This window comes from Rhinatrema bivittatum, chromosome 9 (assembly GCF_901001135.1).
Source record: "Rhinatrema bivittatum chromosome 9, aRhiBiv1.1, whole genome shotgun sequence".
Taxonomy (NCBI): Eukaryota; Metazoa; Chordata; class Amphibia; order Gymnophiona; family Rhinatrematidae; genus Rhinatrema; species Rhinatrema bivittatum.
This window is the reverse complement of record NC_042623.1, coordinates 213,153,690-213,177,577: the sequence shown is the minus strand read 5'-3', so window position 1 is coordinate 213,177,577 and position 23,888 is coordinate 213,153,690. Positions and strand designations below refer to the sequence as shown.

Genomic DNA, 23,888 nt, shown 5'->3' with positions numbered 1-23,888 from the left:
GATCAATATCGTGGGGTTTTCCTATCGTTTCGGGGGAGCCCCCGATTTCTGACGATTTTGAAAATAATCGACGACATTTTCAATCGTCCGAAGCCCGATTCACATCCCTAATATTTACTGCTACTACACTGCCGCCATTGCAGTTCATCGTAGTATGAAGGAAGACAAACAGTGTTAGAAGACTGTGAGATTACTTGTGAATTACCACCATTAATTCAAGTCTAATTTATACATTTCCGTGGTATACACGCAGTGAAACTTTATGAAGAAGTGTTCAAATTTTGGTCATCAAGATTTTAAATAAACATTTACTGAATTAACTAGTATTTTGTCAGCATATTGAGAGAAGAACATGTTCAGCAGTATCGGGATTTTGAGATTTTCTGTGGAGAATTCATTGAAAAAATTGTGCGCATATATTGAAGATTTATAAATTGTGTCTTAATTGAAAAATGTACAGGTTTTCATAATATATAATTCGTGTGTGTGAATGGAATACATATGGAATGTATGGATGTGTGATTGGTTATATATATTTTTTTTTTTTAAGTGTGAATAATATGCAAATTTTGTAAACACAATAGTATTCATGGATTTATTATTTATGCATTTGATATCTTGTGAAATTGACGTTCATGGGTTTGAAACTGGGTATTTATAGACAAGTGATCATAAATTGATAAATTCCCTTTTGTAATTTTTGGATATTTTTCATATCTATGCAAAAGAACACATTTCATCTCCACAAAAAGAAAAAAAATCTTTAGATTGTTTAAAAAAAAAAAAAAATTTATTTTGGGGCTGTTTTAAGACTTCACTGTTCTAAGTCAGGGAGGGGGAAACCTTGGCTCTGAAGAACCCTAAATCAGTTCACTTTTCAGGGCATATGTAATGAATACGAATGAGATAGATTTGCATATAATTAAGGCAGTGTGCATACAACTCTCTCATGCAGTCATTAGAGGTCCTGAAAATCTGGTTTGTAGTCTTCAAGTACTAAAGGTTCTTCACCCTTTTTTATGTGCTTAGCTTGTAATTGACAAATCCTCATTTTATATTTGCCTATTGCCAAATTTGATTGTTGATTTCCGAAAACACCGTAAGCATTTTCACTAAGCAGTAACTCTGGAAGTGTATGGTGGATTTTTTGATTAGCATGTGAAGCACGTGCGTACGCAAATCTATCCCATGCACATTCATTGCGAGTAGCCTGGAAACTGGACTGGTTGGGGGATCCCCAAGGACTAATTTGGAGGCCTACTGCCCTAGAGCACACACTTCAAGCCCTGAGACACCCACTCAAGCATTTATAACCTGGCTAGACAGCACAGGAACATTTTAACACATGACATTAAAAAAAACAAGATAAAAACAAAAGCTCCAGCAGAGAAATATTTGCATGTCATGCAATTCAAAATGTCAATATTATTTACTTCATCATAGAACAATTTAGCCATAAAGAACCTCCAACACTGAGATACACATTTTAGAGTGGCATTTCAACAGAGCAGATATGAAAGTTGGCTATCAAAATGGTACTCTCAGGGATATGTACAGTACTTCTCTTTTATACAAGTCTGATTTTTGGGGAGGTTATAATTTTTTGGGGGGGGGGGGAGATGGGGGTTGTTTCAATTTTAATAGAAAGCCTACTTTCCAGAATATATACTCCTGTCAGGATCTCCTTGGACCCTCTGACATACTGAAAATTTGATGTGGAAAGATGACTAAAGAAGTGTTATTAGATGGGGAAAGTACGAAAGTAAACTAAAGTCTGGCCTCTGTAGTTCATGAACTGTGTCCACCAGGAACGTCCTGTCCCCAACTTGTCAAAAGATGCCACATTACCAAAGCTACTCCTGAGGAGAGCACAGCCTGATATCCAAAATAAACCCAAAACATGGAATTAAAAAAAAAAAACCCACTACTTTACTGCCCCACAGACATATAGTGTTGTATAAGAGAGAGTCTGCAGGAGGAGGATTTCTTGGTAGGTGGTGCTGACCGTCTAACACAAGCGTAATGTCACCATATCAGCCTGGCCTTACCTTTGATGGGTTAATGACAATGTTTCTGGCCGATCCATGCTCATCTCCAGAGAACGCTGGCTGATTGCTGAAGCCTTGCTTTACGTTCACCGCAGTCAGCTCATCCTGCAGAAAAAAAACACAGGACTTGACTGGGAAAGTTTACATCAAAATATTGTTCTGAGTTTTACTACAACATAGCAATATGATACAGAAGAGATGCAAGTGCATATTTCTATATCCAAGTACAAATAAGTTTGTTTGGGATCCAGCATTAAAGGCACAGGTATATTTCTAACATGGTTAGATGCCAAAGCAGTTTGCAACAAGAAGCTCATCCGAATGGGGAGTTTCACGACAACTTTCTTATAACCACAATATTCATACTCTTATGATGTTTTCAGACAAACCAGCTATACTTCAAGGGGAGCAGTGGCAGACAAGCAAATTCTGCAATGGAAAACGCAATCATTTGAGAGTTCTATTCAAGAAAATTTAAAGCGCAAGATGCTATATGACCCAAATCCATCGCTGAAGCCCATACATGTCGGACCAGCTAACAGATGGGGAAGGAGGGGAAAAAACCTTATTTCAATGATTCAGGGATTTTTTTTTTGTTGGTTTTTTTTTGTTTTTTGGGGTTTTTTTTACACACAGTGACGAACTCAGTGCATTGTATTACCAGGGCAGAAGTCAGAGCTGTTTGATTTGTATAATGGGGTCCCACAGGGGTCCACCCTCTCAGCATCCCTGTTCAAAATTTACATCACCCCAATCTATAAGGTCTTGGGCAAGCTTTGTTGGTTTTCATCTATGCAGATGATATCCAATTTTATATCCAGTGAAAAGGTCCTATAAGGAAGACCCTAATTACCTCTTGATTTGTTTACCTTCTATTAAAAAATGGCTAGCTGACAAACTTTTATTAAATATGAGCAAAACTGAAGCACTTTACTTGGCTCATTACCCCTCACTAAATATGTTCCACAGTTTTAAAGATGAATTTTAAAAGCTTGATGCGTGCATTAATTAGGGGATGCACGAATAAGTCAGGCTCACGTGCACCAACCGTATTTTAAAAAGTGCCCAGATACACGCGTGAATGCCCCAGCATGCACATCTCAAAACTTTTCAAGGAGCGGGGTGTGGGCATGGTCTGGGAGAGGCATGGGCATTTCAAAGCCTAGCCAAGAGAGGACTGTGTAAATATTTACGCATCCCAGTGCACACCGAGGTCCCCTGTCATGCAACTTTACTTATGCTATGTATGACGTGCAAGTTATAAAAGAAAACATTAGAGCCATTTCAGAGAGGTTTAAAGGGTCTGGGATAACTGGGGAGGGTACAGGCTATCAAACCAGGGGGTCTGAAGGACCTAGCTTGTTAAATGGAACTGGTAATGGCGTCAAAACACACCTCTTTTAAAATCCCCCAACTTACACAACAGAAATGGGATTTGCATGCCCCCACTTAAAATTTGGCACACACATGCGCGCATGTTATAAAATGGTTCAGGAAATGACGAGAGAGGGAGCTATTTTAGATCTAAGTGGAGCACAGGATTTGGTGAGAGAGGTAACGGTGGTGGGGCTGCTTGGCAATAGTGATCATAATATGATTGTTTGAATTAATGACTGGAAGGGGGGACAGTAACTAAATCCACTGTTCTAGCACTAAACTTTCAAAAAGGGAAACTTTGAGAAAAATTGTTAGAAAAAACTGAAAGGTGCAGCTACAAAAGCTGAGTGTGTACAACAGGTGTGGACATTGTTAGAAAATACCATCTTAGAAGTGCAGTCCAGATGTATTCCATGCATTAAGAAAGGCGAAAGGAAGGACAAAACAATTGCCGGTATGGTTAATAGGTGAGGTGAAGGAGGCTATTTTAGCCAAAATATCTTCCTTCAAAAATTGGAAGAATGATCCATCTGAAGAAAACAGGAAAAAGCATAACCATTGTCAAGTTAAGTGTAAAACACGGATAAGAAACATAGAAACATAGAAATGACGGCAGAAAAAGACCAATCAGCCCATCCAGTCTGCCCAGCAAGCTCCCACACTTATTTTCCCATACGTATCTGTTTCACCAACCACCAGTTTCAGGGACCTTGTTGGTAACTGTTTGATTCAAGTTTCCTGCCATCCCCTGCCATTGATGTAGAGAGTAATGTTGGTTGCATCAAAGGTAAGCATAAGGCTTAATGGTTAAGGGTAGTAACCACCACATCAAGCAAGTTACCCCGATGCTTGTTTACCCAGACTGCACAGATCATTGCCTTATTGGTTGCTGTCTGAATGCAAATCCTCTTTTCCACATTTCCCCCTGCCGTTGAAGCAGAGAGCAACGCTATATATGTATTCAAAGTGATGTATCAGGCTTAATTGGTTTAGGGTAGTAACGGTTGTAATAAGCAAGCTACACCCATGCTTATTTGTTTATCCAGATTGTGACGTTCAGTCCTTGTTGGCTGCTGTTTGAATGCAAATCCTCTTTCCAAATTTCCCCTTGCCATTGAAACAGAGAGCAATGCTGGAGTTGCATTAATCTTGTGAAGGTTTATTGAGTAAGGGTAGTAATCACCAGGAAGTAGCCTCCACTCCAGTAATCCACCCCCATGGCTCTTCTCTTCATTCCCATCCTCTAGCCTTTATGGATCCATAGGGGTACATTTTAAAACACAGCGCGCGCGCGAACAAAAGTACGCCGGATTTTATAAGATACACGTGTAGCCGCGCGTATCTTATAAAATCTGGGGTCGGTGCGCACAAGGGGGTGCACATTTGTGCAACTTGCGCGCGCCTAGCCCTGCGCGCACTGCCCGTTCCCGCCGAGGCCGCTCCGAAATCAGAGCGGCCTCGGCGGGAACTTTTCTTCCGCCTCCCCCCACCTTCCCCTCCCTTACCCACCCCTCCGGCCCTATCAAAACCCCCCCCCCCCACACCTCTGTCGCACAAGTTACACCTGCTCGAGGCAGGCGTAACTTTGCGCACGCCAGGCCGGTTGCCATGCGCCATGTTCCGGTCCGGGGGCTGGTCTGGAGGCCGCGGCCACGCTCCCTGAACACCCCCGGGCCGAAACCACGCCTGCGGCACCGCCCCCGGATGACGCGCTGACCGCATCACGCCCCCCCGACACACCCCCCGATGACACACCGACCGCATCATGCCCCCCGACAAGCCCAACCCCAAGAAAGCCCCGAGAATTACGCGCGTCCCGGGGCTTTGCAATATAGGCTCAGCGCGCGCGCAGGGGCATTTTAAAAGGGTTACACGTGTACCTTATGCGCGTAACCCTTTTAAAATCCGGCCCATAGCGTTTATCCCATGCCCCTTTGAAATCCTTCAGTTTTAGTCTTCACCACTTCCTCCGGAAGGGCATTCTAGGCATCCACCACCCTCTCCATGAAGAAATACTTCCTGACATTGGTTCTGAGTCTTCCTCCCTGGAGCTTCAAGTCGTGACCCCTAGTTCTACTGATTTTTTTCCCCAACGGAAAAGGTTTGTTGTTGACCATGGATCATTAAAACCTTTCAAGTATCTGAAAGTCTGTATCATATCACCCCTGCTCCTCCTTTCCTCTAGGGTATACATATTTAGGTTCTTCAATCTCTCCTCATAAGTCATTTTATGAAGACCATCCACCTTTTTGGTCGCCCTTCTCTGGACCGCCTCCATCCTGTCCCTGTCCCTTTGGAGAAATGGTCTCCAGAACTGAACACAGTACTCCAGGTGAGGCCTCACCAAGGCCCTGTAACAAGGGGATCATCACTTCCTTTCTCTTACTCGATATTCCTCGCTCTATGTAGCCCAGCCCAGCTATCACCTTGTCACATTGTATCATCGACTTTAGATCGTTAGACACTATCACCCCAAAGACTCTCTCTCTCCCCTCTCCACGCACATCAGCCCTTCACCCCCCATATGCATGACTCTGCACTTCTTGGCATTGAATCTCAGCTGCCATATCTTCAACCACTCTTCCAGCTTCTTTAAATCCAATCTCATTCTCTCCACTCCTTCCGGCGTATCCACTCTGTTGCAGATCTTAGTATCATCCGCAAAAAAGACAAACCTTACCTTCTATCCCGTCCACAATGTCGCTCACAAAGATATTGAACAGGACCGGTCCCAACACTGATCCTTGCGGCACTCCGCTTAACACCATTCTCTCTTCAGAGTAAGTTCCATTTACCATCACACATTGTCTTCTGTCCGTCAACCAGTTTGCAATCCAGGCCACCACCTCAGCACTCATTCCTAAGCTTCTCATTTTATTCACAAGCCTCCTGTGAGGTACCGTATCAAAAGCTTTCGTGAAATCCAAGTAGTTGACATCGAGCGCTCTTCCTCGATCTCATTCCTTAGTCACCCAATCAAAAAAGTCAAATCAGATTTGTCTGAAAGGACTTTCCCCTGGTGAATCCACGCTACCTCTGGTCCAACAATTCTTGACTGTAGATAGTTCACTATTCTTTCTGTCAGCAGCGACTCCATTACTTTTCCTACCACTGAGGTGAGGCTAACCGACCTGTAGTTTCCAGCCTCCTCTCTGCTCCCACTCTTGTGAAGCGGGACCACCACCGCTCTTCTCCAATCACTCGGCACCACTCCCGTTTCTAAGGATCTATTGAACAGGTCACTCAGCGGACCCGCCAGCACATCTCTGAGCTCCCTCACTATCCTGGGAATGAACCTCATCAGGCCCCATGGCTTTGTCCACTTTCAGTTTTCCTAGCTCTTCCCATACATTCTCTTCTGTAAACGGAGTTACATCTACTCCATTCCCCTCCAGTTTCTTGTTAACTAGCGATGGTCCTTCTCCAGGGTCCTCTTTAGGGAACACCGAACTGAAGTATTCGTTTAATATTTCTGCATTTCTTCGTCTCTCTCCACATATTGATCCTTTTCACCTTTCAATTTCACTATACCACTTTGAACTTTTCTCCTTTCTCTGATGTATCTGAAAAATGCTTGTCACTTTGCTTTACCTCTTTGCAATCCTTTCTTCCGCTTGATATTTTGCTGCCTTGATTATTTTCTTTGTCTCCCTCAGTTCCACCAGATATTCTTCCTTGTGCTCCTCCCTTTGGGGATAGGTTTGATTTTTCTCTTGCTTTTCTTTACTTTTCTAACATATTTATTTATTTATTTGTGTTTTTCTATACCGGCATTCACGGAAGTTCGTATCATGTCGGTTTACATAAAACAAGGGGTGAGCAATACATTATAACGAACATAACTAAAACATAAGAGTATACATTACAAATTATAACAAGTGCATAGAAAAATAAGTTACAATATAACAGGGGTTATTCTAACTGGGAGTAGAGTGAGAGGAAAGATAAAAGTTTAACGAGAAACATAACGTTGTATTGAATGGTTGGTAGTGTCTGGTTCCGATTAATAGAAGATGTTGCATTTGTTGGAAGAGAATCATTAAGGGTCCGGAAATGCTTTCAAGAATAGCCATGTTTTAAGTCTCTTCCTGAAGGTTGGAAGACATGGTTCCTGTCGTAATTCTAAGGGGATTGAGTTCCAGAGTGGTGGACCTGCTGTGGAGAAGGCACGATCTCTCAATGTTATATGTTGGGTGGTATTGGTGTGTGGTACTTGTAGATATTCTCTATACGCTTCTCTGATGGGTCTGTTGGAGGAGTGTTTTTTGAGAGCTATTTGTAGATGGAGTGGAGCCAGTCCATGGATATTTTTGTAGATTGTGGTGAGGGACTTATGAATTATCCTGTAGTGGATTGGTAACCAGTGAAGGTCTTTAAGGACTGGTGTAATGTGATCTCTTCTCCTTGTGTTTGTTAGAATTCTTGCTGCCGTGTTCTGTATCATTTGGAGAGGTTTTATATGGGAAGCTGGGAGGCCTAGTAGGATAGCGTTGCAGTAATCTATTTTCGCAAATATTATTGCTTGGAGCACTGTTCTGTAGTCATGGAAATGAAATAGGGGTTTTATTCTTTTTAATACGTGAAGTTTGTGGAAGCAGTCTTTGGTTGTTTGGTTGATAAACGATTTTAAATTTAGCCGGTTATCTATGGAAACTCCTAAATCTCTGACTTTTGAGATTTGCAAGTTGGCTGGCGGGTTTGTAGTGATTTTGCAATTATCCGGAGAGATTAGCAGGAATTCGCTTTTTGATTGGTTTAGAATTAGATTTAAGCTGGATAAGAGATCGTTAATTTCTTGAAAACAATTTTCCCAAAGATTGTCTTGGTATTTGCTCCTTTTAGTTTGGCCCACTGTTGCTCTACATCTCTCTTGTTCTCCCAGCCTTCTAGTTCTTCCTCCAGGTACTTCCCCATTTCATCAAAGTCTGTGTTTTTGAACTGCAAACCTCGGGTCTTCGTGCTTCTTCTCCATATTCTGTTTGTGATATGAAACCATACCGTTTGATGATCACTGGTGCTGAGGTGGGCACCCACCTGGACATTAGAGACATTATCTCCATTAGTGAGCACTAAGGGCCAGATTTTAAAACTTATGCGCGGGCGTACATTTGTTCGTGCAACCCGGCGCGAACAAATCTACGCCCGATTTTATAACATGCGCGCGCTGCCACACGCATGTTATAAAATCCAGGGTCGGTGCGCGCAAGGGGGTGTACACATGTGCACCTTGCGCGCGCCGAGCCCAAGGGGAGCCCTGATGGCTTTCCCCGTTCCCTCCAAGGCCACTCCAAAATCGGAGCGGCCTTGGAGGGAACATTTTCTCCCGCCCCACCTTCCCCTCCCTTCCCCTATCTAACCCACCCCAGCTCTAACTAAATCCCCCCTCCTACCTTTGTTGAAAAAGTTACGCCTGCCCGAGGCATTTGTAACTTGCGCGCGCCGGTGCGCTATGCCCCGGCACAGGCCGCTGTGTCGGAGCACTCGGCCCCACCCCCGGACCGTCGTCATGCCCCCAGCCCCGCCCCTTTTTCGAAGCCCTGAGACATACATGCATCCAGGGGCAGCTTTTCGGGGGTTATGCGTGTAACCCTTTGAAAATCTACCCCTAAATCTAGTATAGCTTCATCCCTCGTGGGTTCCATTACCAATTGTTTGAACAGAGCCCCTTGCAGGGCATCCACTATCTCTCTACAACTGTTAGATTCTGCAGAAGGGATTCTCCAGTCTACATCCGCAGATTAAAATCTTCAACAATCACCACTTCTCCCTTCTTTCCCATCTTTTGGATGTCTTCAAACAGATCTCTGTCAAGCTCTTCCATTTGATTTGGAGGCCTGTAAACCACTCCAATAAAAATGGATGCCCCATCATCGTTTTTTAGGTTGGCCCATAGTGCTTCTTCTTTGCCCCATCTTCCTTGCAGCTCAGATGCTTGGATATTGTTTCTGACATAAAGAGCCACTCCTCCTCCTATCCTGTCCTCTCTGTCCTTCCTTAACAAGTTACAGCCCAGTATTGCCGTATCCCAATCATGAGATTCCGTGAACCACATCTCCATGACAGCAACAACGTCCAAGTCCGCCTCCACCATTGGGGCTTGCAGATCAGGCTAAGAGAATTTGAAGAGTAGTTTGCCATAAAGGCAAAAACTTACAATAAAAACTTTTTAAAAAATTCGAAGAAGGAAGCTTGCAAGAAAGTGGGTTGGACCATTAGATGATTGAGGGGTTAAAGAGGCACTTAGGGAGGATAAGGCCATCATGGAATGAATTCTTTCCTTCTGTGTTTAATGATGAGGATATTGGAGAGATACCCATTCTGGAGACAGTTTTCAAGGATGACGATTCAGATGAATTGAACCAAATCACTGTGAACCTGAAAGATATAGCAGGCCAGATTGACAAACCAAAGAGCAGCAAATCTTCTGAACCAGATGGTATGCACACCTCAGGGATCTGAAAGAACTCAAAAATGAAATTTCAGACCTATTACAAGTAATTTGTAACCTATCACTAAACCACTCATTGTAACTGAAGACTGAAAAGTTGCCAATGTAACCCCAATATTTAAAAAGGGTTCCAGAGGTGATGCGGGAAACTATAGGTCAGGTGAGGGTGCAATCTGCCTCACTGAATGGAACAGATTTGAAAATCATTGTTCACCCCCTGGTCATGACCTCTCTTGATTATATTTCAGTCTTCCTCAAACAATCTTTATAGCACTGCAATGTGTACAGAATTCAGTTGCCAGAATAGTGTCTGGGACCTCAATCCGCTAACATATTTTGCCAATACAGTGGACTCTTGACTTACGAGCTCAATTCGTTCGCGAGGGCTGGTTGTAACTCAAAACTATTTCTCCAATAAGAAATTATGGAAATACCCATAATGCATTCCAAACCTCCCAAAACACCCCTTTCTTAACCTTTTCATAATAAAAAAGGGCTGAACAATATGTCTATTTGTGTTTCTGGTAAATTAATTTTCATAGTGTACTCACCAAAAAGTTATAAAATGTGCCTAGCCTACCAGAAACAATTTCATACTGTACCCACCATTCAAGATGACATCTTTGGCTTGCAGGAAAGGAGGAAGGGGAGGATTTCCCCCTCCCAGCATACTCATTCCTCCTCTCCCGATACCTTGCTGTAGCCAGCTGAGTGCTACACTCCCTTTCTGCTGCTGCACAGAAGCTTCCTTGGTCACCAGTGATGTTGTTGCGTGCTGCAATGCCATGCCGAGTTTGCTTATGTGCTCCTGTGAACATTTGCAGCTCTGGGTGCGCCTGATATGGACAGGCATCATCGGCAGCAGCAGCCAATCACTGCAAAAGCAGAGCAGAAGTCCCACCCACCAAGCCCAAAAAAACACGATTGACAGGGGAAAACGCCCAATTAGATGCAACCGCACGCACAAGCGGATACACATGGCCTTGGCCGGCATTCAGGTTGTAACTCAAAACTAAAATTTTGGTTGTAACCCAAGTTGTTCGTATGTCAGGCTGGTTGTAACTCAAGGGTCCATTGTACTTTTAAAATATCATTGGTTACCAAAACATTGGTGGATTCAATTAAAAATATTGATGCTAGTTTTTAAACGTATACAAGGCCTTGTTCTGGATAGTTTTAATGCTTTTCTAAAATGTTACTGTCCCCATTGGTCACTGAGATCTAATTTGCAAAATTTTTTTTAAGTCATTAGACTGGATGAATCACAAGTTTAAAAACAAAACAAAAACAAAAAAAATCTAAAAAGGCCTAAGCTTTGGAATGCACTAAGTCCTATCAAGGAAGAGATCTTATTAACATTCAGGAAATTGGTCAAGGGTTTTCTTTTTCAGGAGGCTTTTAACTGATTTAAAATATGATGGGCACAGTAATTTTAAATGAATTGTACTGTCATGACCTTTTAATTTATTTATTTCTGGAAACGTCTGCCTTGCATTTTAATGAGTATTTTGCGTTATTTTTTAAATCTGTTTCTTGCAGGTTTATAATATGCATTAACGAATAATTGTTTTTGCAAGATGTGCTAAATTTTGAGATTATATCAAGTTCATTTTTTTATATTATCTTTATCTTGTCTGTTTTCCTACTGTTTTCTTTACATTTTAATTTTGTTTTAAATAATTTTATGAATATCAGTACTGGAAACTGCTTAAGTTTGATTTGCATTATACAAATATGTAATAAATAATCAGTTGCCTGAATAAATCCTTTAAAGAGAGACAAATCTGTTCAGAACAGCAGCCAGTGAAACTCAAAGTGACCAGAAAAGTGACAAAACAATTATTAAGCCTAGTTCAGCAATTCCAAAAAAAGAAACCGCCTCTCAACTCCAAGTGCATAGATTTTGCTAGTATCAAATACTTAACACTGTATAACGAGAGGCAAATGGCAGGGGGGGGACGACTATCTTTCCCATCTATTGAAGACTGGGGAAATTTTCAAGCATAAATTTATTTATGTTCGTGACCCATCTAACCCAAAAAGCTTTTAATTCCTTGTATCCAATTCCAAGCATGTTTATATATAATTGCTATCAAAAAGGAATTCAAATGCCAGCATATATATATATCAAAGAGGAGATACATTTCTTTCAATTAGCCTCCAGAAGTTTTTATAATTTTCTTTATTGAATTTTCAATTATATAGACATCAATAACATGTCATGGAAAACACAAGATTGGCAAATAATTATCAAAAGAAAAATTAATAATTCTACTTGCATATTTAAACCATTTCTTGAATTACAATGTAATTGGGGAGAATCAATACAAAATAGAGCAATACTAAACACAAAAAATAAGTACTTAAAGAGGGGAAGTGCAGGATTATTCATTCACCGGTAGCTACTTGGTTGTCTTCACCAGATTGTTGCTTGGAATCCAAAAAATAACCCAATTGGGAAGGTTCAAAAAATACATATCTATTATTTTCAATTTTAATTTCACACTTACAAGGATAACGTATAGTTATTTCAGCACCCAGCAATCGCGCCAGAGGGCATAAATTCAAGATTTTTTCTGACGTGTTACTCTGGAGATGTCTAGATAAATCCAAACTCCCTGGCCTAAATACAAGGATTCTCTATTTCGAAGAAATATCTTGAGGACATTGTCCCGATCAGTAGAGAAAACAAATTTAGCCAAAAATGAGTTCCTCTATTTTCAACCTGAGCTTCAGTAGATGTTTCCAAAAATTCAGAGACATTCACGGGTGACTGAGGATTTACATTCGATGACAAAACTGGCATAGAATCAGGAATTTCTCACTTTCATACTGTTTTGAAGGAAATAAACTGACATAGGTGGTATCATGTCCAGTGAAAAATGCAGTATCTCTTGCAAATACTTTTTATATTGCTCTCTAGGAGAAACGAATTGACATTTAGGAAAATTTAATACTCTGAGGTTCAGATATTTAGTTGAATTTTCCAAGTTCTCCACTCTCTTAGATATTATAGATTCTCCCTGTATTAGAGCAGTCTGGGTTTTTTGAATTTGAGACACTTTAAATTCTAGGTCTTCTATTTTAGATGAATGTGTTGTGACCTCAGGTTTTAAAGAGGTAAATTGGTTTTGAGAGTCTTTCAAAGCCGTTGTTAAAGAAACAATAGAGCTTTCTAACATAGATATAGCCTTCCATACCGAATCTAAAGTCACAACTGAAGGTTTAACCAAAAATGGTTTATAGGAAAAAGTTACCATGGGAGATTGAGGATATCCATCGCTGTTCTGGGGGTCTTCCATGAGCTCTCTCCCTTCTAGGGCTGGCATTTTGACGGGGAATCCAGACTGTCCTGCCGCTGAGCCTATAGTTGTTTCTGCAACCAGTGGGGTAGATGTCCACATTCCAACGTTGGCATCACAGGACACAAATTTAGCTGGAGGGCCTGCATCAATGGCGGTCTCTTCTTCGGGCGTCTTCCACCCCAACTAACCGCCCGGTCTCCCAGCCGCATCGTGTGATGGTGGTGAGGGAGTCACCGGAGCTCCGGGGCTTAAAGATATTTCCTCCAATGGCGCAGGAGTTTGATCTACTCCTGCGCAGACAGCGGAGCCAACGTCGGGAGCAAGTCCCGCACCAGAGCAGAAGCCCTCTATCCTCGTTTAAATCATTGCTGGCTGAGGGGGAGTTGAGGTTACAACCCTCAATTGGCCTTTCCTTTAGTGTGCGGCATAACCAAGAGCAAAGTAGATAAAAAAACAAGGTAAGACCGGAGCTTGAGCAATCGCGTCTGCCCCTCAAGGCGCCATTTTGATTCTCTCCCAGAAGTTTTTCCCCCCATTAAAGAATACCACAGGGTTGACGATAATTCTGTTTTCTTGTTCATACTCGTTACGTCTAACAAAGGAACATTACATAGTGACAATGAGCAATTAAGGGCTACGACACAAAAGTGGATGAAAGCTGCCAAATATCACAAGATGTAAACTAGTCTTGTTCACAAGGATATAAAAGGAGTTTTATCTACTATCCCTGAAGTACCGCGACACTCTGATCATGGGCGTGGGCCCAAGAGGTGCTGGGAACGCATGTAGCAGCTTAAGGTGAATAGCAGCAATGACAGAGGGCAAACAGGTTCACAAGAGCAGAGGTTCTGTACTAATGCACATGTGACGCTGTGCATAATAAAACAGGGTCTCCAAAAACAGCCAAACTGGGATGGGCTTCCTTTCAACCATCTCTTGCTATTTCCACCCTTTACCACTGTTTTGGTTTTGTTTTTTTTTTACCATCGGCCTGGCCACAATGAAGACAATGAAATGTTAATAAAATCAGCAGCAGACTGTCAAGTTCATAGAAGGAATAAATGGTTGCTTCATGCATCAGCTGATACAAGAACCAACAAGAGGGGACGCTATTTTAGATCTAGTTCTTAGTGGAACACAAGATTTGGTGCGAGAGGTAACAGTTTTGGAGCCACTTGGCAACAGTTATCTCAACATGATTAAATTTGACTTAACTGGAGAAATCTACTGTGCATTTAGGGCCGGATTTTTAAGGATTTACGCGCGTAGACTGGCTTATGCGCACCGGGCCTATTTTATAAAGGCCTGGCGACGTGCATAAAGCCCCGGGACTCATCTAAGTCCCAGGGCTTTAAAAAAAGGGGCGGTCCGGGGGTGGGGCAGGGCCAGAGGCCTCTGGCACAGCAGCCATTTGTCGCTGTGTTGGAGGATCGCGTGTTGGCAGGCTGCCGGCGCACACAACTTACGCCTGCCCGGAGGTAGGCGCAAAAGTTAAGACAGAGGTCGGGGGGTTAGAATAGGACTAAGGGTATGAAGGTAACGGGGGAAGGCCGCAGGTGTCGGCATGCGCAAGATGCACTAGTCTGCATCTCCCTTGTGCACGCCGACCCCCAATTTTATAACATGCCCGCCTACGCGTGCATGTTTTAAAATCGGGCATCCATGTACGCCCTCGCGTAGGTTTGAAAATCTACCCCTTAACTTTCTAAAGGGTAACTATGATAAAATGAGGAAAATGGAGTAGCTGCAAAAGTTAAGAGTTTATATCAGGCATGGACGTTGTTTAAAAATACAATCTTGGAAGCCCAGACCAGATATATTCCATGCATTAGAAAAAGGACAAAGGAAGACTAAATGACTTACTGGCATGGTGAGATAAAAGAGGCTATAATAACTAAAAGAACATCTTTCAAGAAATGGAAAATGGATCCAAATGAAAACAGCAAACAGCATAAGAACTGGCAAGTTAGATGCAAAGCACTGATAAGGAAGGCTAAGAGAGAATTTAAAAAGAAGCTTGCCGTGGATGCAAAAACTCATAATTAAAAGTAAAAAGCCTGAGAGGGAGTCATTTGGACCACTAGATGATCAAGGGATAAAAGAGAGACACTCCGGGATGACAAGGTCATAGTAGAGAGGCTAAATGAATTCTTTGCTTCAGTCTTCACTAAGGAAGATGTAAGGCAGATACCCATTCCACAAATGATATTCAAAGATGATGATTCAGAGGAAGTAAAACAAATCTCAATGTACCTGAAAGATGTAATAGAGCAAACTGACAAAATAAAGAGTAGCAAATCGCCTGGACCAGTTGATATACATCCCAGAGGGCTGAAAAAACTGAATAGTGTAAAAGCAGGCCTGCTAATGGTATTTTGTAAACTATCATTAAAATCGTCTATGGTACTTGAAGGCTGGAAGGTTACCAATGTAACACCAATTTTTTTATTTTTTTACAGGAATCCAGGTGTGATCCAGGAAACTACAGACCAGTGAGTCTGATGTCTATGCCAGGCAAAATGGTAGAAACTATCAAAGAATAAAATTACTGATATTGTTAAATGCTTTCTGGAATCCAGAGACTTCTTAGGGAACTAAAAAGTAATGGGATAGGGGGCAGTGTGCTATTGTGGATTGGGAACTTGTTAAAAGATAGAAAACAGAGGGTAGGGCTAAATGGTAAATTTTCCCAATGTAGAAAGATGAATAATGGAGAGCCCCAGGGATCTGCTCTGGGACCATTGCTTTTTAACACATTTATAAACAAACAATCTGGAAACGGGAACAATGAGTGAGGTGCTCAGATTTGCCAATAACACAAAATTATTCAATCATAAAAGGATTGTGATGGATTGCAAGAGAATGTTGCAAAACTAGAAGACTGGGCATGCAAATACCAAATGAAATGTAATGCAGAAAACTGCAAAGTGATGCATTAGGGACGAGTAACCCAAATTATAGCTACATAATGCAAGGTTCCACATTTGGAGTCATCATTCAGCAAAAGGATCAAGGCATCATTGATATATTGAAATCTTCTGCTCAGTGGGCAGCAGTAGCCAAGAAAGCAAATAGAATGCTAAGGGTTATTAGAAAACGAATGGAAGGTAAGAGAGAGAATATCATGACAACTCTATTGTTCCATGGTGCAACTTCATCTTGAATAATCTGTGCAGTTCTGGTTACCACATCTCAAAAAGAGATAGAGCAGAACTAAAAAAGATACATACAAGGGCAACCAAACTGATAATCAGGGCAATTTTAAAAGTGTCGCTCGTGCAAAAATGCCCAAATAAGCGCAGCGCAGATTTTAAAAAGCCACAAAATACATGTTTATGTAGTGCGAGTGTGAGGATTAAGGGGGTAGAAAAGGGGTGGAGCATGGTTGTTCCAGGGCTGGGCCAAAACATTTGCATATAATGCTGAATTTCAAAACCAAAAATCACAGCGTGCATAGGCTAGATATCCGCGCAACTTTACTGCTGCTCCTGATGAGGAACAAGTCTATAGATCTCAAGATTTAGGGCTTATGGGACAGGATGAGGGGTCTGGGTCAACTGGGCAGTATACAAGATGAAGAGCCAGAGAGGTGTGAAAGATCTTGAAATTCACTGAACAAACTGGTGTACTAAGCGGAAAACGGGGAATGTGCCTCACACGAGCATTTTTTAGAATTCGCTGACATACGCACATAAAAGCCAACATAGTCCTATTGAAGACATACATGTGCTAGCTGTGTGTATGTCTCTTAAAATTAGGAGCATACTTCCACGCGGTTGGTAAATGTTAAAACATACACGTGTTTAGTGTGCATGCACAATTAAAAATTCTAGTGTATCCTCACTCTTGCACTGATACATGCGTTATGGGCGCATGCGCACTCGATTTAAAATTCACCTTAAAGGGGATGAAATAATCCCCTTATGAGGAATAGTTAACGAGGTTAGGACTATTCAAGTTGGAGAAGAGATGGCTGAGGTTCAGTGTGCTGCAGCAGTCAAAAAAGCAAACAGAATGTTGGGAATTATTAGAAAGGGAATGGTGAATAAAACGGAAAATGTCATAATGCCTCTGTATCACTCCATTGTGAGACCGCACCTTGAATACTGTGTACAATTCTGGTCGCCGCATCTCAAAAAAGATATAATTGAGATGGAGAAGGTACAGAGAAGGGCGACCAAAATGATAAGGGGAATGGAACAGCTCCCCTATGAGGAAAGGCTGAAGAGGTTAGGACTTTTCAGCTTGGAGAAGAGACGGCTGAGGGGGGATATGATAAAGGTGTTTAAAATCATGAGAGGTCTAGAACAGGTAGATGTGAATCGGTTATTTACACTTTCGGATAATAGAAAGACTAGGGGGCACTCCATGAAGTTAGCATGTGGCACATTTAAAACTAATCAGAGAAAGTTCTTTTTCACTCAACGCACAATTAAACACTGGGATTTGTTGCCAGAGGATGTGGTTAGTGCAGTTAGTATAGCTGTGTTTAAAAAAGGATTGGATAAGTTCTTGGAGGAGAAGTCCATTACCTACTATTAATTAAGTTGACTTAGAAAATAGCCACTGCTATTACTAGCAATGGTAACATGGAATAGACTTAGTTTTTGGGTACTTGCCAGGTTCATATGGCCTGGATTGGCCACTGTTGGAAACAGGATGCTGGGCTTGATGGACCCTTGGTCTGACCCAGTATGGCATGTTCTTATGTCTATAAAATAATGTGTGGCATGATACAAGTAAATGTGAATCAATTGTTTAGTGTTTCAATAAGTACAGAACTAGGGAACACAAAACAAAGTTACCAAGCTGTACATTTAAAACTAAGAGAGAATATTTTTTTTACTTCAAGCATAATTAAGCTCTGGAATTCGTTGTCAACGGATGTGGTGAAAGCTTGTTAGTTAGTTGTATTTAAAAAAGGTATGGGCAAGTTCCTGGAGGAAAAGTCCATTAACCATTACTAAGATGGCATTGCAGAAATCCATGCTTATCCCTGGGATAAGCAGCATGAAATCTATCTACCCTTTGGGATACTGCCAGGTTCCTGTGATCTGGACTGGCCACCGTTGGAAATAGGAAACTGGGCTTTTTTGGACCTTTGGTCTGACCAAATATGGTAAATTTTATATTCTTATCAATTTTGCAAGTTCACAAACCACTTATTGCAGAGTGGAATTTGGAAATCGGCAATCTCCAAACAAGAAAAGTATAACAACATTTCTACAGTGCAGAGAAATACTTTTTTTTTTTTTTTGTGATAGAAAGAAGTGCAAAAGTGGCATTTTGAGTCTCAACGGTGAGTGGGAGGAATATGTAGATGCGGAGGAGAAAGCAAAATTGCATGACAGATGTTTCTGTTCTATGTTCACTGTGGAAGGGCCTGGAGAAGACCATATAAAACAAGATTGGAAACGAGGTAAAAAAAACATTAGAAATTGCTATACTGGGTCAAACCAAGGGTCCATCAAGCCCAGCATCCTGTTTCCAACAGAGGCTAATCCAGGCCATAAGAACCTGGCAATTACCCAAACACTAAGTAGATCCCATGCTACTGATGCCAGTAATAGCAAAGGCATTCTCTAAGTCAACTTGATTAATAGCAGTTAATGGACTTCTCCAAACCTTTTTTAAACCCAGCTACACTAACTGCACTGACCACATCCTCTGGCAACAAATTGCAGAGCTTAATTGTGCATTGGGTGAAAAAGATTTTTCTCCCATTAGTTTTAAATGTGCTACTTGCTAACTTCATGGTGTGCCCCCTAGTCCTTCTATTATCCGAAAGAGTAAATAACAGATGCACATTTACCCGTTCTAGACCTCTCATGATTTTATAGACCCTACCATATCCCCCCTTAGCCGTTGCTTCTCCAAGCTGAACAGCCCTAACCTCTTTAGCCTTTCCTCATAGGGGAGCTGTTTCATCCCCTTTATTATTTTGGTCACCCTTCTCTGTACCATCTCCATCACAACTATATCTCTTTTGAGATGCAGCGACCGAACTGCACACAGTGCGGTCTCACCATGGAACGATACAGAGGTATTATTACACTTTCCGTTTTATTCACTATTCCCTTCCTAATTATTTATTTATTTATTTATTTATTATTTTTGTTATACCGAGTTTCATGATTGGCATCACATCAACCCGGTTTACAGTTAACAAAGTGAATAGAGCAGAGCGTAACGTAATAAACAATATTTCCAATTAAACTTTAAATACAGTATAACAGTTAAAGGAAGTGAGAAAGTTACAATAAAACAAGGGAAAATTAACTAGGATCTGGAAAAGGGGAGAAAAAGAACAAAGCAATATTTACATTTCAGCCAGATTCATTAAATAATATAGTTATATAGCGCGGTGAATAAAGAACAATGCAATATTTACATTTCAGCCAGATTCATTAAATAATATAGTTGTATAGCGCTGTGAATAAATATGACTAAGTAAGTAAATATGACGGAATATAAATATGATATGTTAAGTTCCTAAAATTCCTAAATTGTTTGCGTTTTTGGACTTCCATAGCACACTGAGCTGATGTTCAGAACAGTGTGTTCTTGAGAAGCTAATGAAATTTAAAGTAGATAAGGCAATGGGACCAGATGGGATACATCCAAGAGTACTGAGGGAACCCAGAGATGTCCTGGCATCTCCACTGGCTGACCTTTTCAATGCTTCTTTAGAGTCTGGAGTAATCCGGAAAAGGGTGGATGTGGCTCCTATTCATAAAAGTGAACGTAAAGAGGAGGCTGGGAACTACAGACCAGTTATTCTGACCTCTGTGGTGAGCAAACTAATGGAATCACTGCTAAAAGAGAGGATAGTGCAGATTTTGGAATCCAATGGATTGTAAGATCTGAGGTAGCATGGTTTCACCAGAGGTAAATCTTGTCAGATGAATCTGACCAATTTCTTTGGCTGGGTGACCAGAGAGTTAGATCAAGGGAGAGCATTAGATTTAGTGTACATGGTTCTGCACAGAAGACTTATAAATTGTGCACCCTTGATATGGATCCTAGAGTGACTGACTGGGTGGCGACAAAGGGAAGTGGTAAATTGATTTTTCTCTAAGGAGGAGGAGGTGTTATTAGCGGTGTGCCTCAGGGATCAGTCGTTGGATTGGTTCTTTTAAACATTTTTGTGAGCGCACATAACAGAAAGATTGTCGGGAAAGGTTTGTTTTCCTGCCGATGATACCAAAATCTGTAACAGGGTAGAGAGCCAGGAAGGAGTGGAAAATATGAGGAGTGATCTATTGAAGCTCGAGGAATGGTCTAAGATCTGGCAGCTAAGATTTAATGCTAAAGAAAATGCAGCATAATGTATTTATTATTAGAGGTGAAATTCTTCTAAGCAGAAAGGAAGTACAGGACCTGTGAGTAATTGTATCTGATGATGGTAAGGTGGGCAAACAAATGGATAAAGCAACGATAAAAGCCAGAAAGATTCTTGGCTGCACAGAGAAAGGAAAGGTAGGCAGAAAAAGGGAGGAGATATTGCCCCTGTATAGGTCCCTGTGAATCCTTACTTGGAATACTGTGTACAATTCTGGAGACTGCGCCTTCAAAAGGATATAAATAGGATGGAATCGGTCCAGAGGGCGGTTACTAAACTGGTCAGTATAGATAGACTGAAAAATCTGAACATGTATATCCTAGAGGAAAGGGTAACAGATTGGATTAGAAGCCAAAAGATAGTCCAATGTTGAGCTTTATTTGAATGGAGATGCGATCATATATATTTGTGCCCGACTCAGGCCACCTTATCCTAGAGGAAAGGACAGGGGAGACAGGGAAGGTATGATAGAGACATTCAGATATCTCAAAGATTTCTGTGCACAGGAGGTGAGCCTTCTTCAATGGAAAGGAAGTTCTAGAATAAGGGGGATTCACGTGATGAGGTTGAAAGAGGAAAGACAGGAGTAATCTTAGATAATATTTCTTTACAGATGAATGCAAACAGCCTCCCAGTGCAAGTAGTGGAGACAAAAACAATTTCTGAATTAAAGAAAGCATGGGATAAATGCAAGGGATCTCTAAGGAAGTGATGAGAATTATGCTAAATTAATTGAATGGATGGGCAGACTGGATGGGCCATACGGTCTTTTTCTCCCATCAGGTTTCTATATTTCTTCCATGTTGTGTCTGTGGGGAGATGGTTTGCTGACGAGATGCTAATAAAACACATTTATATTCTAAATGAATGGTCATGAATTTTTGAATGCCAAGATGTTTATTGATGTCAATAAGAGAAAGCCTAACATAGTCTTAATATGAAAATGAGGCTTAATCCTTAGAGCTCAGTTATATTAGTTACAATTGAGTTGCCAACATCTTCAAATACTGCTCTCCCTAAATGTTTGTCCTAGAAATAAATGCCATACACTAGACAGTTTTCATTTAAAAACCCATTCTTAAATGGCTATCAACATTCATCCGTGGCACAAGTCATTCTGGAGAAACAATCTGTATGTTATCATTGTGTACCTGAATAAAAATACTTTTTTTTTGTATTTATTAGCTAACTCTAGGGCTCTAAGCATTGCACAAATTAGAGAAAAATAAATACAGTAAACAATCACAACAAAGGTCATAAAAACAATAAAAGCAGTCAGAATACAATCAATGAAAAAGAAACATTAAAATAAAATGAGTCAACCAAATAAACTCGAGAGCCAGCAATGTAATAGCGACTTCTGAAAGATTCAGTATAAAAGATTCAGTTTAAAAACTTCCCTAAAAATCTAAGCTTTTAAATCTTATCTAAGCTGTAATGGGTCATTCTCTTGCTGCAGTTCCCTAGGAAGGGAGTTAGAAACCATGGCGGATGCCAAGGTAGAAGACCCTGCTCAGGCACTGGATAGCTGACAATCTTTAACTAAAAGCAGCCAAAAAGAACTCCACTACTCTAAGGATAGTCTGGCCTCAAACCAGGAATGGCTTTAAAAACAAAGCAAAGCATTTTGAAACGTACTCTACAAGGCAACGGAAGCCCGTGTAAAGTGGCCATCACAGACCATGCAAGCTGCTGCATGTTGCATCATCTGCAACCCATACAAAGTTTTCTAGAAGTAATGCCACAAAAAGAGAAATACAATACTCAGGCTGAGGGAAGCATAAACCTGGAGGATTACACTCTCTCAGGAAAGGTTTTTGAGGGCACTTTAAACTGAGCCTGGCTTGTAATAGAAGCAGTATACGACACCAGCAAGAGCGCAGGGTTTCAAAGCATTCCAAGCCACTTTGCACAAAGTTTGGCTAATTGATCAGTAGGGATTCCAGGTTTAGCAAGCTAAATATTCCCTGTTTTGAAGGGATTAAGCATTAATTTATTTCCCATCCAAGCAGTGACATCAAACAAACACCACATGCTGGACTAACTCCCATCGATTGCCTAAACAAGGACAATACATATGGAGGTGGTCAGCAAGCAGTGAACTTTAAAACCAAGAGATCTGAAGAAACTCAGTAACGGGCAAAGATAAATGTTAAAAGTAGGGGATAACACAGCTCACTGAAGAACTCCATATTCCACAAGACCTGGAATAGAAATCCTCCCTTCCAAACTATCAATTGGGTAAAAAAAAAAAAAAAAAGGTGAAGCACTGAAAGCCATGGCCCTTGACACAGACATCACCTGCCTTGAAAGCAAGATTGAGTGATCCATGGTGTCAAAGGCAGCCATCTTCCAGCATCAGCAAAGACAAAGTCCCGCTATCTACTGTTTGTCTTAAACTAATGAGGTTAAAGCAGTTAGCACTAAAAGCTCACCAAAAACCTGGATTGACAGGGATCTAAGTAATGGGACTGAACTAACAAATGGGGCCGATACAGTAAAAACGTGGGAGAGAGGGCAAACGCCCGCTCTCCTGTGCGTGCGATACAGTATCTCAATTTAGTTACATTAGGCCCGGCGGTAAGAGAGGCACTGGGGGACACTAGCGCGTTTTGCTTGCTCAGTTTTGCGTGACCCTAGCGCATCCTTGCTAACGCGAACCAATCGGTTTTCGTGACTGCCATACGCCAGTCACAAAAACCGACACCGAGTTTATCAGTGGTTTTCCTTACCGGCGGACAGCCACGAAAACAAATGCCGATAAACCCGGCGGCAGTTTCTGTGACCGGCGTACGGCAGTAAGGAAAACCGAGGCCGCGTTTATCGGCCTCTGTTTTCCTTACCGACGGATGGCGTTCACGAAAATCAACGCCGACAGACTCGGCGTCTGTTTTCCTTACAGGCGGGTGGCAGTCCCAAAAATTGATGCCGGGTTTATCAGAGTCCGTTTTCGTGACTTGGCTGTCCACCGGTAGAAAACCGTGATTTTCGTGATGGGTCAGACTGTCAATTTTTTTTTTTTACTTTTGTTTCTTTTATTTTTCATCCTTCTTAATATCACAATGATATTAAGTAGGAGGCAGTACAGAAAAGCAGTTTTTTCTGCTTTTCTGTACTTTTTTTTTTTAATGCGCACAGTATTAACACCTGCTCCAGGCAGGGGTTAAAAGATGACAGTTAAATGTGTGTCCAAGACGCACTTTTTTTTTTTTGCATCGGGAGTGAATGCCTAATAGTCTCATTCACGTGCATTTGCATGTGATGAGTGCTATTAGATTCACTCAGCGTTGGACGCGCGTTGAATATGCGCTAATCCCCTTATTGCATTAGGGGATTGATTAGCGCCTATTCTACCAGCGTCCGACCCC

The 23,888-nt window shown here is 41.4% G+C and overlaps 1 protein-coding gene across 1 annotated transcript in view; it reads right to left on the bottom strand.

The window, feature by feature from the left end:
- The window catches only part of MED12L (mediator complex subunit 12L), a 764,678-nt gene that overhangs the window by 732,344 nt on the left and 8,446 nt on the right, over positions 1–23,888 (bottom strand). Inside the window, exon 3 of the mRNA XM_029616044.1 lies at positions 2,049–2,153. Within this exon, the coding sequence (XP_029471904.1) occupies positions 2,049–2,153 (105 nt within the window). The remainder of the gene's footprint in view (positions 1–2,048; positions 2,154–23,888) is intronic.